General features: G+C 47.1%; 1 protein-coding gene and 1 pseudogene across 2 annotated transcripts; one reads left to right on the top strand and one right to left on the bottom strand.

The window, feature by feature from the left end:
- Positions 1-431: 431 nt before the first annotated feature.
- Positions 432-2,235, bottom strand: LOC117081706 (annotated as a pseudogene). Its single transcript, XR_004436246.1, has one exon. The product of XR_004436246.1 is annotated as a zinc finger protein 195-like (transcript).
- A 7,769-nt stretch (positions 2,236-10,004) lies between these two features.
- Positions 10,005-11,214, top strand: LOC117081707 (keratin-associated protein 5-8-like). The gene has a single exon (XM_033207977.1). The coding sequence runs from the start codon at positions 10,084-10,086 to the stop codon at positions 10,756-10,758; it is 675 nt and encodes a 224-aa protein (XP_033063868.1). The 5' UTR covers positions 10,005-10,083; the 3' UTR covers positions 10,759-11,214.
- Positions 11,215-16,701: the final 5,487 nt, after the last annotated feature.

Genomic DNA, 16,701 nt, shown 5'->3' with positions numbered 1-16,701 from the left:
GCAACAATAAGAATTGACGGTGTGTTTTCACATCAGAACTAGAAATGAAGACATAGCATCAGTTGAGAGTTGAATTACATCAATATTCACTTTTCAAAACACTTAACATTCTTTCAATGCAAAAAAGTACATTTAGAATGTAATTATAACTACTGAAAATCAATCTCCTTTTTTTTTGGAGACAGAGTCTAGCTCTGTCACTCAGGCTGGAGTGCAGTGGTACGATCTTGGCTCACTGCAACTTCCACCTCCCAGGCCTCAGCCTCTGGAGTAGCTGGAATTACAGGTGCACACACCCAGCTAATGAATGATCTGTTTTAAGTCTAGATGAGTCTGTAGACTCAACACTCTGATTCGGCATCTTTTCTGAATGTGTCCGTGCCCTATTCCTTTCTCTCTTGAATCCTCCAGTGTTTCCGTAGACTTGATTTTGCTTATTTTTTCCATTTACTGCATTTGTGAAATATCTTTTAGTATGAACTCTGGTGTTTTCTAAGCTACAGTTTCTGAACAAATGTTATTCCACATTTATGACACTTGTAGGATTTCTCTACAATACAAATTCTCTGAATTTGAATAAAGTTTAAGCAGCTGATGCAAGGCTTCCATCTAGTATAAAACATATTTCTAATTTTTTTTCCAGAAGAAATACTCATAAGTCCTCTGGAAACTTATATTTCATGAAAGGTCTTTCAACAGTCATTACATTTATAATAACTTTATTAAGTCTGAACTGTGATGTAAAGTAAGATGCAAGCAGACACTAACAGCTTTGCCTATTTTTGTATTTGTTTATTTTTTTTCTCAAGTATGAATGCTTTCATGTACAGTCAGGTGTGAGAACTGGGTGAAGGCTTTGCCACATTCTTCACACTTGTAGGGTTTCTCTCCAGTATGAATTCTCTTATGTACAATAAGGTTTGAGGACTGGGTAAAGTTCTTTCCACATTCTTCACATTTGTAGGGTTTCTCTCCAGTATGGGTTTTCTTATGTTTGATAATATCTGAGAACCACATAAAGACTCTGCCACATTCTTCGCATTTGTAAGATTTCTTCCCAGTATGAATTCTCTTATGTACAATAAGGTTGGATGACTGGGTACAGTTCTTTCCACATTCATCACATTTGTAGGGTTTCTCTCTAGTATGGGTTTTCTTATGCTTAGTGAGGTCTGATAACTACTTAAAGATGTTGCCACATTCTTCACACGTGTAGGGTTTTTCTTCAGAATGAGTTCTCTTGTGATTAGAAAGGCTTGAGCAAGTTCTGAAGACTTTCCCACATTCTTCACACTGGTAGGGTTTCTCTCCGGTGTGAATCCTCCTGTGTTCACTGAGGTGTGAGGACTGCGTATAGGCTTTCCCACATTCTTCACATTTGTATGGTTTCTCACCAGCGTGAATTCTCTTAGGTTTAGTAAGGTCTGAGAACCATTTGAAGATGCTGTCACATTCCTCACATTTGAAAGGTTTCCCTCCGATCTCACATCTCTGATGTTTGGAAAGACTTGGACTTGTGCAGTGTTTCACATTTGGAGAGCTTCTCTCCAGCAAGAATCATCTCACGATTAGAAAGCCTTGAGCAAGAGAGAAAGACACTGTCATGCTCTTCACATTTGTGGAATTTTTCCACAGCACCATGTTCCTGATGACCAGTAAGGTGGGAGAGCTGTTTGAAGGCTTTGCCAAATTCTTCACATTTGTAATGTTCCCCTGCAGTGTAAATTCTGTTCTTAGGAAGGACTGAGCAAGTTTTTAAAACGTTGTCACATTCTTGACATTTGTAAGGTTTCTCTCTAGTGCAAATGTTCTCATGTTCAGTAAAGTGTGAGCAGTGGTTAAAGGTTTTGCCACAGTCCTTACATCTTGTGGAATTTTTTTCCAGTGTGAATTTCTGATGTTCAGTTAAGAATGAGAACATTTGAAAGGATTTACCACATTCTTTGCATTTAAAAGGCTTCTGTCCAGCGTGAATTATGTCTATTTAAATTTGAAGAATTATTAAAGATTTAACACATTTATTACATCGAAAGATTTTGCTATGGGTAGTTGGTGAACATTTCTTAAGTCCATTATAATCTTCTTTCTGCAATTTACACTCATCTACATTTCCCCAGTCTTTCCTCCAGTGGAAACTGTCAAGGCCACGATTTCCACATCCTCTCCATATTGATTTTGGGAATGCATCTTGTATGCCCTGCTCTGGCAAAAGGTCTTGGTGATATGAGAAGACATAGCTGAAAAAAATAAATAAATAAAAGTTACCCACTTACTAGACACAGATGAATACACTTTATGAATCTAATCTATAAAATAATACTGAGTACATTAGCAAAACGGCATTAAAAATACCACAGGCCCTACTTTTCTTTATAAACATGTCAATGTAAACATGTATTATCTGAAAAAGATAAAATTGTTAAATGATAATATTATAACTGTGTTACAGTTGGGCATTGGGGAATATAGAGTTTCAATGACCAACCTCAGTTCACACTAAAAAAAAAATAACATTTTGAAGTAAAATAACTAGATTATCTTATATTTGGGCAGATGCTTAGTGTTCGGAGAAAATTACTGAGTATAAATTTCTGTAGACTCCCATTTGAAACCTCTCTAGGAATCGAAATCATAAAGCAGAACACACAACATCTGTTTACAGGACTTCTGGGATTTCTGAACCAAACACCATCACCAGGCCTCTCGCACATTTCAGACACAATGCGAAAAGGGAAATTAGAAAACATGTCGCATAGAGATCCTCAAACATAGGCAGGTGCAAGCATGTTCCCAAAAGCAGTGGCACAGCAAGCAGTGAGAACCACACAGGCCCTTCCTCGCCAGGAGGAGGACTCTGATTTTCACTGTCACCCTTATAAAGGAAAATCACTAAACAGGAAGCGGAGTCTGTAGAAAGTTTAAGAGAATGGGACAGAAGACGCTCCTGGGGGCAGCAAGAGAAAGACCCCTGGGCTCTCAGAACCGCCCCGTCCACTTTACCTGCTTGGCGGTGCCTCCTGCGGCCGGTTCCTCGGAGCATCCACCTGGGCAGGGCCCACGTCCTCCCCCTCCCTGTGCCAGCCTGAAGCCCCCGGGGCAGCCTGGGTTTCTCCTTTTCCTCTGGATCTCCAGGGACTGCGCGGTCCCTGGGGTCCGCCGGCGGGGAATGAATGAGTGAATGAATGAATGAGGAACCGGGTGGCCATCTGGGTCTCAGTGTCTGTCTGGGGGAGGGGTGGGGGGCGTCCCCTGATGGACCCGGCTCATCATCAGAGTCACTCCTGGGGGCTTCCCTTGGGGTTGGCACAGGGCAGGCCCCCCCCCCCCCCCGTCTCAGGGCTGCTTCCGTGGGGAGGGTTCCCGAGAAGCGGAGCGTGGGCTGGTTTTTAGGGGGTAACCCACGAAGGCTCCGCCTGTCCGCCCACCCCCCGGCCGTTCTGGGAACCCCCCGGCACTGGAACCTGCCCAGCACCGCCCTGGAGCCCCGGCCTGCAGCCTCCTCCGGGCCTCGTCTCCCTCCTCCCGGGGACGCTGCGGGGCCTGACTCCCTCCCCTCCCCTCACGGTGGGGTCGCGGCTCTGGGGGCTCCTGGGACCGCTGTCGGACCCTCAGCTCTGTGGCCGGGGAGAGGAGCTTTCGGGGCCACAGTCTCAGGGCGGCACAGACGGGGCGGCTCCAAGGCTTCAGCCACAGACGTTGGTTTCCTCTGTTCTGGGGGTGGAGGCCTGGGGTCAGGGAGTCTCGGGGTTTGGTTCCTTCCCAGGCCCCTCCCTGGCTGGGGGCGGGTGTCTCCTGCGCCCCCGCGGGCCGCCCTGTGTGGGTCTGTGTCTCCTCCCCATGGGGACCCCAGTGAGTGGGGATCAGGCCCACCCCGGGGACTTCACTGAAACTGAATGACCTGTTCAATGGCCCCACCTTCAAATCAGGCCCCGTCCTGAGGGCCTGGGGACCAGGCCTTCCACGCAGGGTAGGGCACACGCTTTAGCCTGTCACACAGGATTCCCTGGGCCCCTAAGCACTGCAGCCAGGGTGGGCTGGAACTGGGTGTGGCAGAGAAGGAGATTGTGCCTGTTTTGCCGGGTCGCTGCTGGAGACGTTTCCGGCACTTCTTGATAATATGACTTTAACTCATTTAATCCTCAAGGCAGCTGCGTGTTTTTCGTGTCACAGGCACAGAGGGATTAAGTATGAATCACTTGCCCGGAATGGCACAGCTCCCAGTGCAGAGATCAGATTAGCCAAGGAAAAGGAACTAAGTCAGGGGTCTTGACCTTGGCCTGAGAACCACAAGTAAGACACCGGGAGAGCTGCCCAGGTCTGAAACCGCCTGGAGAACCGTCCTGGGGGGGAGTGAGTTGGGGGTACTCAAGAGTGTGAGCTTTGCTTCTGAGGCGATGAAACGTTCTGTAACTGGTGATGGTGATGGGTGCACAGCACTGTGAATACACTAAAAGCATTGAATTGTATGCCTTAAGTGGGCAAATTGTGTGGCATATAAATTGTATTTTAACAAAGCTGTTACCAAAAAAAGAAGAGGTATCAGAGAGGTTGGGGAGTGGTGAAGCCATGGTTGTGCTCATTGGACTGAGAGTTCTGGTGAGATCGAAGCATTGGAGAAAGAGAGCTAGGAAGAGGAGGGTGGCTGGAAGCGGGGTGCATGGGACAGAGCCCGGTGGGGTGCCCTGCTGAGAACATGGTCACAGATATCACCACAGGGGTGAGGAGTGGGGAAGGTTCATTTACTTGTGTACGGAAATCACTGAGAATTAACCTGGAAATTGTGTTGGAAAAAGTAGTCACAAGCCAGAAGCTAAAATCAAGAAGAAATTGGGAAGAGATTGGCAAGGCATACCAGCCTGCATATAACGGAAACAGAGACGGAGGCTCTGGAGAAGACGGAGTGGGATAGGCTGGTGGTGACAGGAAGACATTGTCCATCTTCTGGGACCAGTTCCCAAACTGAATGCTTGGACTTGTCAGTTTTCTTACTCAATTCCTTTCTATCCCTACATTTTTTGTGTCTAAAGATGTCCCCAATTCTGAAAGTGAGATCTTTAACTCTCCCTCCATTTTCTTTTATTTTTATGATATGTTTTAATTTTTATTTCGTGGCTCACTACAGACTCCATTTCCCAGGCTCAATGATTTTCCCACCTAAGCCTCCTGAGTAGCTGCAACTACAGGTGTGCGCCAGTATGCCTGGCTAATTTAAAACAATTTTTTTTTTCTAGAGACGATGTCTTCCTATGTTGCCAAAGCTGGTCTTGAACTCCTGGGCTCAAGTGATCCTCCTGCCTTGGCCTCCCTGGATTACAGGCACTCTAAGATTCAGGCATGAGCCACTGCCCTCAGCCTGTTTGGTGTTTGGTGCTTTGACCCTAAATCCCAGCTGCCAACTTGCTGCTGTCTGTTCTTTTCTTTTCCTTTCTATTTATTTTATTTTTTTTATTTATGTTTTGCTGTTATCCATCACCCTTTTTATGTTCAACATGTCTCTATCACTTTGTCTTAGGTGAACTACTTGGAAACTGCACACCACAGCCTCTGTTTTCAACAGAGTTCAGTCACCTCTTGAGGGCTCTTCTGATTCTTATCTCGGTAGACCATCTCCTCAAGGATTTCTGCAGGTGAGTACGTTGGTGACATGATGCTGTATTCTTGGGTGAGTACACTGGGGACATGTTGCTGTATTCTTGGATAAGAATGCTGGTGACATGTTGCTGTATGCTGGGGTGAGTACACTGGTGACATGATGCTGTATGCTTGGGTGTGTACACTGGTGACATGTTGCTGTATTCTTGGGCGAGTATGCTGGGGACATGCTGCTGTGTTCTTAGGTGAATACACTGGTGAAACAATGCCCAAGAGCATGGCCAGGAGATGTGAGGAGCAGACACATCTGGTAAGCAGACTTCAGTTTCTTTTCAGTAATGTGCCCCCTTATGCTCTCCTCAGGGTTTAGCATGCATCCCTTAAACAAAGAAAGTAGCCTCATATAAGTAGTGGTTTGGTGACTAGAGTGCCTCAGTGCGTTATTGCTGCTATAAGAAAAATACTTGACCTGGGTAATTGATAAAGAACAGAAATGTACTTTCTCATAGTCCTGAAGGCTAGGAAGTCCAAGATCAAGGTGCTGGTATCTGGTGTGGGCCTTCTTACTGTGTCTTCACATATTGGAAAGCAGAAGGGCAGGAGAGCATGAATATGCTGTCCTCACATGGCACAGAAAAGGATGAATGCCCTCCCTCAAGTCCTTCTTGCATGCAGCACTAACTCATTCCAAGTACCTTTGGTTAGGCCCAACCTCCCAACACTCTTGCATTGGGGGTGAAGTTTCCAATACATGAATTTTGGGGAACACATGCAGACCATGGCACAAAGGAACCTCTTTCCCCACATGCAGTACAACTGAGCAAGGAACCCAACTGAGAAGCTGGAAGAAGCAGCCTAAGAGGAGTGAATGCTCTGTCTGAGAAAGAGAGAAAACAACAGCAGAGAGACTTGTGAGATTTTCAGAAATAATTGAGTAGGGGAAAAGATTCCCCACAAACATCAAGATGAGGATAGATTATTCTTATTTGGATAGGAAAGGAAAGGATATTGTCTGGGTGCACTGGCTCACACCTGCAATCCCAGCACTTTGGGAGGCCAAGGCAGGAGGATCACTGGAGGCCAGGAGTTGAAGACCAGCCAGAGCAACATGGCAAGACCCCCATCTCTACAAAAAGTTTAAAAGTTAGCTGGGTATGGTGACACACGCCTATATTCCCAGCTACCTAGGAGGCCAAGGTGGGAAGATTCCTTAAGCCCAGAAGTTTGAAGCTGGAATAAGCTGTGATCACGTCACTGTAATCCAACCCAGGTGACAGAGGAAGACTTACCTAAAAAAAAAAAAAAAAAAAAAAGTGATCCCCAGTAAAATAGTTTGGATGCCTCCTCCAAATCTTATGTTGGTGAGGCCTGCTGGGAGGTGTTTGGATCATGGGTATAGATTTTTCACGAATGGTTTAGCACCATCTCCTTGGTGATGAGGAAGTTCAAGCAAGATCTGGTTGTTTAAAAATGCGTGGCACTGACTGGGCATGGTGGCTTATGCCTGTAATCTCAACACTTTGGGAGGCTGAGGCAGGCAGATCACCTGAGGTCAGGAGTTCGAGACCAGCCTGACTAACAGGGAGAAACCCTGTCTCTACTAAAAACACAAAATTAGCCAGGCGTGGTGGCACATGCCTGTAATCCCAGCTATCCGGGAGGCTGAGGCAGGAGAATCACTTGAATCCGGGAAGCAGAGGTTGCGGTGAGCCGAGATCATGCCATTGTACTCCAGCCTGGACAACAAGAGCAAAACTCCATCTCAAAAAAAACAAACAAATGTGTGGCACCTGTCCCTCCACCGGCTCTGTCTTTCTCAGCTGTCACCATGTGGCATGCCTGCTCCCGCTTTGCTTTCCACCATGAGTAAAAGCCCCCTGAGGGCCTCACCAGAAGCTGAGCAGATGTTGGTGCCATGCTTGCACAACTTGCAGAACCATGAGCCAATTAAACCTTTTTTCTTTATAAATTACCCAGTCTCAGGTATTTCTTTATAGCAACACAAAAAAGAGCCTAATACAGAAAATTGTACCAGGAGTGAGATGTTGCTATAAAGACACATGAAAATGTGGAGGTGACTTTGGAACTGGATAATGGCCAGAGACTGGAAGATTTTGGAGGGCTCAGAAGAAGAAAGAAAGATGAGGAAAAGGTTGGAACTCCTTTGAGACTGGTTAAATGGTTGTGTCCAAAATAATTACAGTGATAAGAACCATGAAGTCCAGCCTGATGAGGTCTCAGGGAAATGAGGAACTTACAGAAAACTAAAACAAAGGTCTCATGTGTTGTGCCTTGACAGTGAGCTTGACTGTATTGTGTTTCATGCCCTAGGGGGCTCTGAAGCTTTCTACTTACGAGTGGTGACTTAGGATATCTGGTGGAAGAAATTTCTAAGCAGCACAACATTCAAGTTGTGGCCTGACTGAATCTAACGTCGTATTCTCACATGCAAGAGCACATACATGAATTAAAGTTGGAATTCATATTTAAAAGGGAATCAAAGTGTAAAAGTTTGGAAAGTCTGCAGCATGGCCATGTGGCAGAGAATGAAAAAGCATTATCAGGAGAGGAATCCAAGCAGGCTACAGAGCGACCACCTGCTAGAGATATTAGCATGACAAACAAACAAAACACAACCCAAGTGCTAATAGCCAACACAATGGGAAAAGACTTCAGATGCATTTCAAAGATGTTTGAGACAGCCCCTCTCATCACTGACCTAGAGGCCTAGGAGGACTGCATGGTTTCAGGGGCTCAGCCCAGGCCTTCACTGCCCTGCACTGCTCCCCACACATAGGCTGCTCCAGCTCCAGCCTCAGCTCAAAAGACCCCAAATATAACTCTGGCTTCAGAGGATGCAAGCCATAAGCCTTGGTAGCTCCCATGTGGTGTTAAGCCTGTAGATGTGTAGAGTGCAAGAGTGAAGGAGGCTTGCGATCCTCTACCTAGATTGCAGAGGATTTATGAGAAAGCCTGGGCACTCAGGCAAAAGCCTGATACAGGGGCAGAGCCCACACAGAGGATATATACTAGGGCAGTGTAGAGGGGAAATATGGGGCAGGAGGCCCACATAGAGTCCCCACTGGGCGCTGATTAATTGAGCTGTGGGAAGGAGGACACCATCCTCCAGGCCCCAGAATGGTAGAGCCACTGGCAGCTTACATCTTGAGCATGGAGAAGCTGAAGACACCCAACTCCAACCCATGAGAGTAGCTGCGGGGGGGTGAGCCCTGCAAAGTCACGAGGGTGGAGTTCCTCAAGACCTTAGGAGCCCACCACTCACCCGAGTGTACCCTGGATGTGGGACAGGGAGTCCAAGGACATTACTCTGGAGCTTTAAGATTTAATGGCTGCCCTGCTGGATTGCAGACATGTGTGGGGTCTGTAGCCCCCTCCTTTTGGCTGATTTTTCCCTTTTGGAATGGGAATGTTTACCCAGTGCCTCTACCCTCATTGTATCTTGAAAGTAAATAATGTGTTTTGGTTTTCACAGGTTCATAGGTGGAAGGAGCTTGGACTTTGGACTTTGGACTCGATGTTGGAATCAGTCAAGACATTGGAAGGACTGTTGGGAAGAGATGATTCTATTTTGCAACGCGAGGACATGAGATTGAGGGGTCAGGGGTATAATGATATAGTTGGGATGTCCCCTCCAAATCTCTTGTCGAAATGTAATCCCCAGTGTTGAAGGAGGGGCCTGCGGGGAGGTGTTTGGGTCATGCGGGTGGATCCTTCATGACTGGCTTTAGTGCCATCCCCTTGGCAATGAGTGCGTTCACTCAGATCTGGTTCACAAGTGTGTGGCCCCTCCTCACCCCTTCCTCCCACTCTCACCATGTGGCGTGCCTGCCCCTGCTTCACCTTCCGCCGTGAGGAAAAGCTCCCTGAGGGCCTCCCCAGAAGCCGAGCAGAGGTGGGTGCCATGCTTGTGCAGCCTGCAGAGCCATGAGCCAATCTAACCTCTTTCCTTTGTAAATTACCCAGCCTCCAGTATTTCTTTAGAACAATGCGAAACTGAGACTGGCATGAGTAAAATATAAAGACCATGGATAACTTTTGAAATCTAAAAACATAAAATTAATATTATCTGAGGGAGTCAACACAGGAAAGATGAGAGCACTTGGGCAGAGGCTGTTGCCCATTGGTCACATGTGGTCAGCAGAGAGCGGGTGACCAGCACCCTGGGGCTTTGCAGGAAGCACCAGACAGCCTGGAGCTGAGGTATTAATTGTAGGGGCCAAAACAAATGGGAAAAAAGACAAATTTAGCACACAAAGAAAGCAGATGCTCAACTGAGCCAGGAGGAAGTCACTAGCAAAGAGGAAAAAAACAGAGCTCTGGAAAAATAGTGTAAACAGTCACAAGGAAGAGACCCTGTATCATGCCTGACCTCTGGACAGGTATATAAAGAGCCCAGGCTCAGGGAGCTCCACACCTGCACCTCCCTCTCATCTGCTCCTCTACCTGCTCCACCCTCAATCCACCAGAACCATGGGCTGCTGTGGCTGCTCTAGAGGCTGTGACTCCAGCTGTGGAAGCTGTGGCTGCTCTGGAGGCTGTGGCTCCGGCTGTGGGGGCTGTGGCTCCGGCTGTAGGGGCTGTGGCTCTGGCTGTGGGGGCTGTGGCTCCAGCTGTGGGGGCTGTGGCTCCGGCTGTGGGGGCTGTGGCTCCCGCTGTGGGAGCTGTGGCTCCAGCTGCTGTGTGCCCGTCTGCTGCTGCAAGCCTGTGTGCTGCTGTGTGCCAGCCTGTTCCTGTTCCGGCTGTGGCTCCTGTGGGGGCTCCAAGGGGGGCTGTGGCTCTTGTGGGGGTTCTAAGGGGGTCTGTGGTTCTTGTGGTTGCTCCCAGCGCAGTTGCTGTAAGCCCTGCTGCTCCTCAGGCTGTGGGTCATCCTGCTGCCAGTCCAGCTGCTGCAAACCCTGCTGCTCCTCAGGCTGTGGGTCATCCTGCTCCCAGTCCAGCTGCTGTAAGCCCTGCTGCTGCTCCTCAGGCTGTGGGTCATCCTGCTGCCAGTCCAGCTGCTGCAAACCCTGCTGCTCCCAGTCTAGCTGCTGTAAGCCCTGCTGCTCCTCAGGCTGTGGGTCATCCTGCTGCCAGTCCAGCTGCTGCAAGCCCTGCTGCTCCCAGTCTAGCTGCTGTGTCCCCATGTGCTGCCAGTGCAAGATCTGAGGCTCTGGACTCAGGCCTCATGTGAGTCCTGCTAACCCCAGATTCTGAAGCTGTGACCTGTCCTTCATCGTTGAGCCCCAAACCACTACCCAGAGTCCATTCCTCACTACAAGATGAAGCCATATCTGGCTGCCTTTTCCTAAGGAGACTCCACCCTAATTAATGTCCATTGTCTCTCCTAACAAATTCTCTTCCCAAGTCAACTGCAACTGCAGTTGAATCACCCCTTGCCTGCTAGCCTCGCCTTTGCTTGTCTATTCAGAGGCCTGAGCTCCTGAACCCACTTGCAGTCCCGTCTTTTCCAGCTGGAAGCAGCTGGGCATGAGCGTCCCTCCTGCAATAAGGTGGGTGTTTAAGAGGCTTCCTTCGAGTCCCTTTGCAAGTCCAACACTCTGCTTTATCTTAAACGAAAAGTTGCAAACTAATAAAAATACCATGCTGACAAACTGAAACACGTATCTTGCTGACATATCTTGCTGACTTCTCTGTTGTTCGGCGTCATTACTATGGCTAAGGCTATTGTTTTCTTGTTCTTGTATTTCGGACTGTGTGGGTCTGATGGTGATGTTGGCGGAAGGTGCTAGGATGGGGCTGGCTATCTCCCCTGCCTCTCATCTCCTTCCCGGCTGACCCCTCTTTCCTCAGAACCCTTCTTTTCCTAGATCTTTCCAGCTATTGATCTGATGGAGACAGGACTGTTCCTCAGACCAGGGCCACAGAAGCAGAAGAGGCTGCTGAAAACTGGGGAGTTCAGACTTGCCTCCTTTCCCTGCTCCAGACCTCTGCCATCTTCCTGCGGGAAGTTTTTGTAACCAACTTACTCTGATTGCCTTTGTTGTTACACAGCCTGTTACCTCTGTAAATAAACACTCCTAACACCAAGCCAATATTGCCTTTTAAGAATTCTGAGGGCCGGGCGTGGTGGCTCAAGCCTGTAATCCCAGCACTTTGGGAGGCTGAGACGGGCAGATCACGAGGTCAGGAGATCGAGACCATCCTGGCTAACACGGTGAAACCTCGTCTCTACTAAAAATACAAAAACTAGCCAGGCGAGGTGGCAGGCGCCTGTAGTCCCAGCTACTCGGGAGGCTGAGGCAGGAGAATGGCGTAAATCCGGGAGGCGGAGCTTGCAGTGAGCAGAGATCCGGCCACTGCACTCTAGCCGGGGGACAGAGCGAGGCTCCGCCTCAAAAAAAAAAAAAAAAGAATTCTGAAAGGGCTGAGCTTGGTGGCTTATGCCTATAATCCTAGCACTTTGGGAGGCCAAGGCAGGCGGATCATTTGAGGTTAGGAGTTTGAGACCTGCCTGGCCAACATGGTGAAACCCTGTCTCTACTAAAAATATAAAAATTAGCTGAGTGTGGTGGCACATGCCTGTAATCCCAGCTACTTGGGAGGCTGAGGCAGGAGAATGGCTTGAACCTGGGAGGTGGAGGTTGCGGTGAGTCGAGATTGCACCACTGCACTCCAGCCTGGGCGACAGAGCAAGACTCCGTCCAAAAAAAAAAAAAAAAAAAAAGCAATATTAATAGAGTTGAATTATTTCAAGTTATTTGGAAACACAGCAATTTATTGGTGGGATATGTCCTAAGCATAGAAAGAACACTAAAATAAAATTCCTAAGCTGTTTTTAGAAGTCATGGTGGCGGCAGTAGTGTGGTTGATATCCTGCTGTGAATGTTGTATGGAAAAAGCAAATGTATACATTAGGTTGGTATCAGAACTAGAATTTTTGGTGTGGAACTGATGAGGTTAAGTAAAAGCCTTGTCATCCTGAATTTGAATTAGACATATCGATATGAAATCATGATGTATTTTATCCAAATAAAAATAGTTTCCTTCTCCACTGAAAGACTCAGAAACAATGAGCCATCCTGTAGCAGTGAACACGCCTAGCACCAAGGCTGTTGTCTTCAAATGCCATTTATTGTATCTCCCTGGAACCTGGCTTCTCTGGTGAATGGGCTGGAAGTGAACAAGGTAAATCTAGAACATCTTGTCATCCTAGAAAGCAGAGATAATAACTAAGACTAATGCAGTCACATCAAAAGAACTAAAGAGTCAGCCGGGCAAGGTGGCTGATGCCTGTAATCCCAGCACATTGGGAGGCTGAGGCGAGTGGATCACTTGAGGTCAGGAGTTGGAGACCAGCCTGACCAACATGGTGAAACCCTGTCTCTACTAAATACAAGAAATTAGCCAGGTGTGGTGGTGCATGCCTGTAATCCCAGCTACTTGGGAGGCTGAGGCAGGAGAATCCTTTGAACCTGGGAGGCAAAGATTGCGGTGAGCTGAGATGGTGCCATTGCACTTCAGCCTGAGCAACAAGAGCAAAACTCTGTGTAAAAAATAAATAAATAAATAAAAAAGGTAAGAGGCAAACCTGGAGAAACTCTCTGTAGACAGACTTAGGACAATCTGAACACCAATTTCTTAACTGGACTGATACACATCAAATATGTTTAAACTAGGAGTGAGTAATCATACACAAAAAATAATAATACAGATACAATGCAAACTGTAAAACTTAGTTGCCTTTAGAGGATTCTAGGAATCAATGCATTATTTTGAAGATGACTAAGGAAAGGAAAATAATCAGGCACTTATTCTATCTCTGATAGACAAACTTTATCTTATGGTAACAAAATTAGAGGAAGTATTCCAGTTTATAAATAAAGAAGAAATCATAGAATTAGAAACTCACCATTTTGTAACCCGTAATGAAATAATGGGCTACCAGATTTACTGCATGCAGCCAAATCAGTGGAAAATCTATAGCCTTAAATGCATATGTTAGAGTTAAAAAGAAAAGTTTAAGCTCATTTAGCCAAAAACCTATCTATAGGACTGGCAGTGTTGCCACACAGAGCACAGAACGGGGTGGTAATTAGCGCTATTTATAGGCATCCTGATTCTCCTCTCCTTCTGGGAACAGGTCAGATGGCAGGTGGTAGAGTGGCCCTTCCATGAGCCCTCTCTAAGTCAGGTGTGACCATGTGATTTGCTTGCGTCAGTGGGAAGAAGTCTGAAGCACCTGCTGCAGTCTTCTGAATTCTCTGTTTCTTCTCCTACCATGACCACTAATGTTCCAAGCAGTGGCTGCTGCTTCCGACTAAGTCCCAGAGTGACGAAGCACAGAGCAGTCACCAGCTGACGTGCAGTGGCCTGCGATGTGAACAAGAAGCAAGCCTGTGTCGTGTGAAGTCACTGAAACGTGGGGGTGGCTTGTTTGGGCAGCGTAACTGGTCCATCCTGGCTGACCCAGAAACCAACCAGAACAAAAACACAGCATTGAGACCTCGGTTTATTGGTCAGGAGGTGGGTGGAAAGGAAAGTTATCAGAGGCGAGAAAGGTAGTTATTATGTATTTGGTAAGACTGTCCCAGATCATGTATCCCTGAGGGAAGAGTCCAGAAAACACAATGCCCCTCCTGCGTGGGTTGTTGTGGCTGCATTTATCAAAACCTCACAAGAACAGGGTGAGCTCGAAAGAACCGGCTGGTTTTGCCAGCCAGGAGGAAAATTCTAGAAAGCCTGGAGAAATCTGGGGAGCTACAGAGTTCTCAGTTCTGCCTGGTAAATGATAACACTTAGAAGGCCTTTGAGCAGCAAAGGACAATTCAAGCTGAAATGAAAGGAACCCTCTTTAAGGGTACACTTTGATGAGATTCCATGAAGGTGGACCACACTGCAGGTAGGGAGTTGGTGGCTGCATCCAGCCTGGCCAGTGGGACAGGAGGGGCTGCTGTGGGGTCAGTGGGTCCAGAAGAAGATGCTGGAAAGTTCTCCCTCCATGGCTCACTGGGCGTTCTCTTTGCTTGGCCTGTGGCTCCCGTGGGTAAATTCATGTCTTGCTATGTGAGGAAGAGATTTCTCCAGGGAGGAAGGGGAGGTGTTTGGCCCAGGAAGGACCCAGTGACCTGCAGATCAAAGACGGCCTCCCTACCTCAGTAACGGGCACCAGAGAAAAGCCTGCTGCCAGCCAGCCATTGGAAATAGGCCCAACAGAACCAATGCTGTCTATGCTTGGGGTGTGGGGGGTAGAAGAGAAAGCAAAAGAAAACCAAAACCTTCCTTAACAATGAACAGATGACACGTGATAGTTAGCAAGATGTAGGACACAGTTGTAACTTTCCATGAAATCAACAAAGAGAAAATCGAATGTTGGATATTTCATGCATAATTTTTTGATAAAATCATAGGATTGCCTGCTGCAACATCCTTCATTTCACAGTTGACCATTACAGAATGATGCTGAAGGGAGTCACATTGCAAAAACAACTGAGCTCCTTCTCATCCTTCACGAACGCCTGTCTTTGAGGTCAACTTACCCCATTGGGAAGCCCCTATCTTTTCTCCTTGGCCAGCTTCTCTTTCAGGGTGAACTGCCTGATCTTCACTGCGGTGGCCTTGCCTGGCTCCCACCAGAGGTTCTCCAACGTCACTTTCATCGACATCACAGAATCCTACATTTCTCTTTTTGCAAGCATTGCAATTTTACTTACAATTTGCATTGTAAATACGACTGTGGAAAATTTATTTAGGAGAGCTGGTTCTCCAAAGACATGGAAGAGATCTGGGAGGGGGTGTGTGGGAATAAGTGATATCATTAAGTAAATGAGCTGCTTGAGTGGAGAACACTTTCAGAAGTGGTCAGCCTGGGCTGAGCATGGTGGCTCACTCCTGTAATCCCAGTTCTTTGGGAGGTTAAAGAAGAAGGAACACTTTAGCTCAGGAATTCAAGACAAGCCTGGGTGACATAGCAAGACCCTGTCTCTACAGAAAAATAAAAAAAAATTAGCTGGGCATGGTGGTGCACACCTGCATTTCTAGCTAATGGGGAGGCTGAGGTGGAAGAATCTCTTGAGCCTGGGAGGTTGAGGCTGCAGCAAGCTATGATTGCACCACCACACTCCAACCTGGGTGACAGAGTGAGACCCTGTCTCAAATAAATAAATAAATAAATGACATGGTCAGCTTGTTTACTTGTTTATGATTATTTTCTTTTTTTCTTTCTTCTTCCTCTTTTTTTTTTTTCAATAGAGGTAGAGTCTCACTGTGTTGCCCAGGCTGGTCTTGAACTCCTGGGCTCAAGGGATCCTCCTGCCTCAGTCCCTCGAGTAGTTGGTACTACAGGCATGCACCACTGCTGCTAGTGAATGTTTTCAAGACCTGATGGTTTCCCGCCCCCCAGGAATCTTGGATAATGAGCATAGGGAGACCCTGCATGGAGCCTAGAGATGCTGGCTAGGTGTGGAGTGGCCACCAAGGGAGCATCTTAGCATGAATCTCTGGTCAGAGTGATCGGGGAACCAGACTCAGTCCTGAAGCAAGCAGGGGACACCGTCAGCTCACAGACAGCAGACTGTGGAGCTGCTCAGCCTCTGTAATTACGTAGTCCAATTCTTCAGAATCATCTATGTATTATATATGTATCTATCTATCTATCTATCTATCTATCTATCTATCATCTATGTACCTCCATATCCATCTATGTTTTTGTTGTTGAGATGATCAATTTGGTTCTAAAATTTCGTTGGAAAAGCAAAGGAATTGAAAAAAGAAAGCAATCTTTAAAAAGAAGGATGAAGTTGAAGCCTCACCATACTTGTCCTCAAAATCTCCCCTAATGTCACAGTGACGCCGTGTTTGCATTAGACACAGCATACAGACCGCAGAGCAGGACACAGGAAAAAACTCGCCATAGTGTCGGCTGATTCTCATGAAAAACATCAGTGATTCCAGTGGGATAAGGATGGCTGGTTGGTTTATTTATTTATTTATTTATTTATTTATTTATTTATTTTTGAGATGGAGTTTCGCTCCTGTTGCCCAGGCTGGAGTGCAATGGCATGATCTCGGCTCACTGCAGCCTCCACTTCCCAGGTCCAAGCGATTCTCCTGCCTCAGCTTCCTGAGTAGCTGCGATGACAGGCATGTGCC

This window comes from Trachypithecus francoisi, unplaced genomic scaffold (genome assembly GCF_009764315.1).
Source record: "Trachypithecus francoisi isolate TF-2019V2 unplaced genomic scaffold, Tfra_2.0 Lachesis_group8, whole genome shotgun sequence".
NCBI lineage: Eukaryota > Metazoa > Chordata > Mammalia > Primates > Cercopithecidae > Trachypithecus > Trachypithecus francoisi.
Note: the sequence above shows the minus strand (reverse complement) of the source record. Positions and strands in the feature narration are given on the sequence as shown.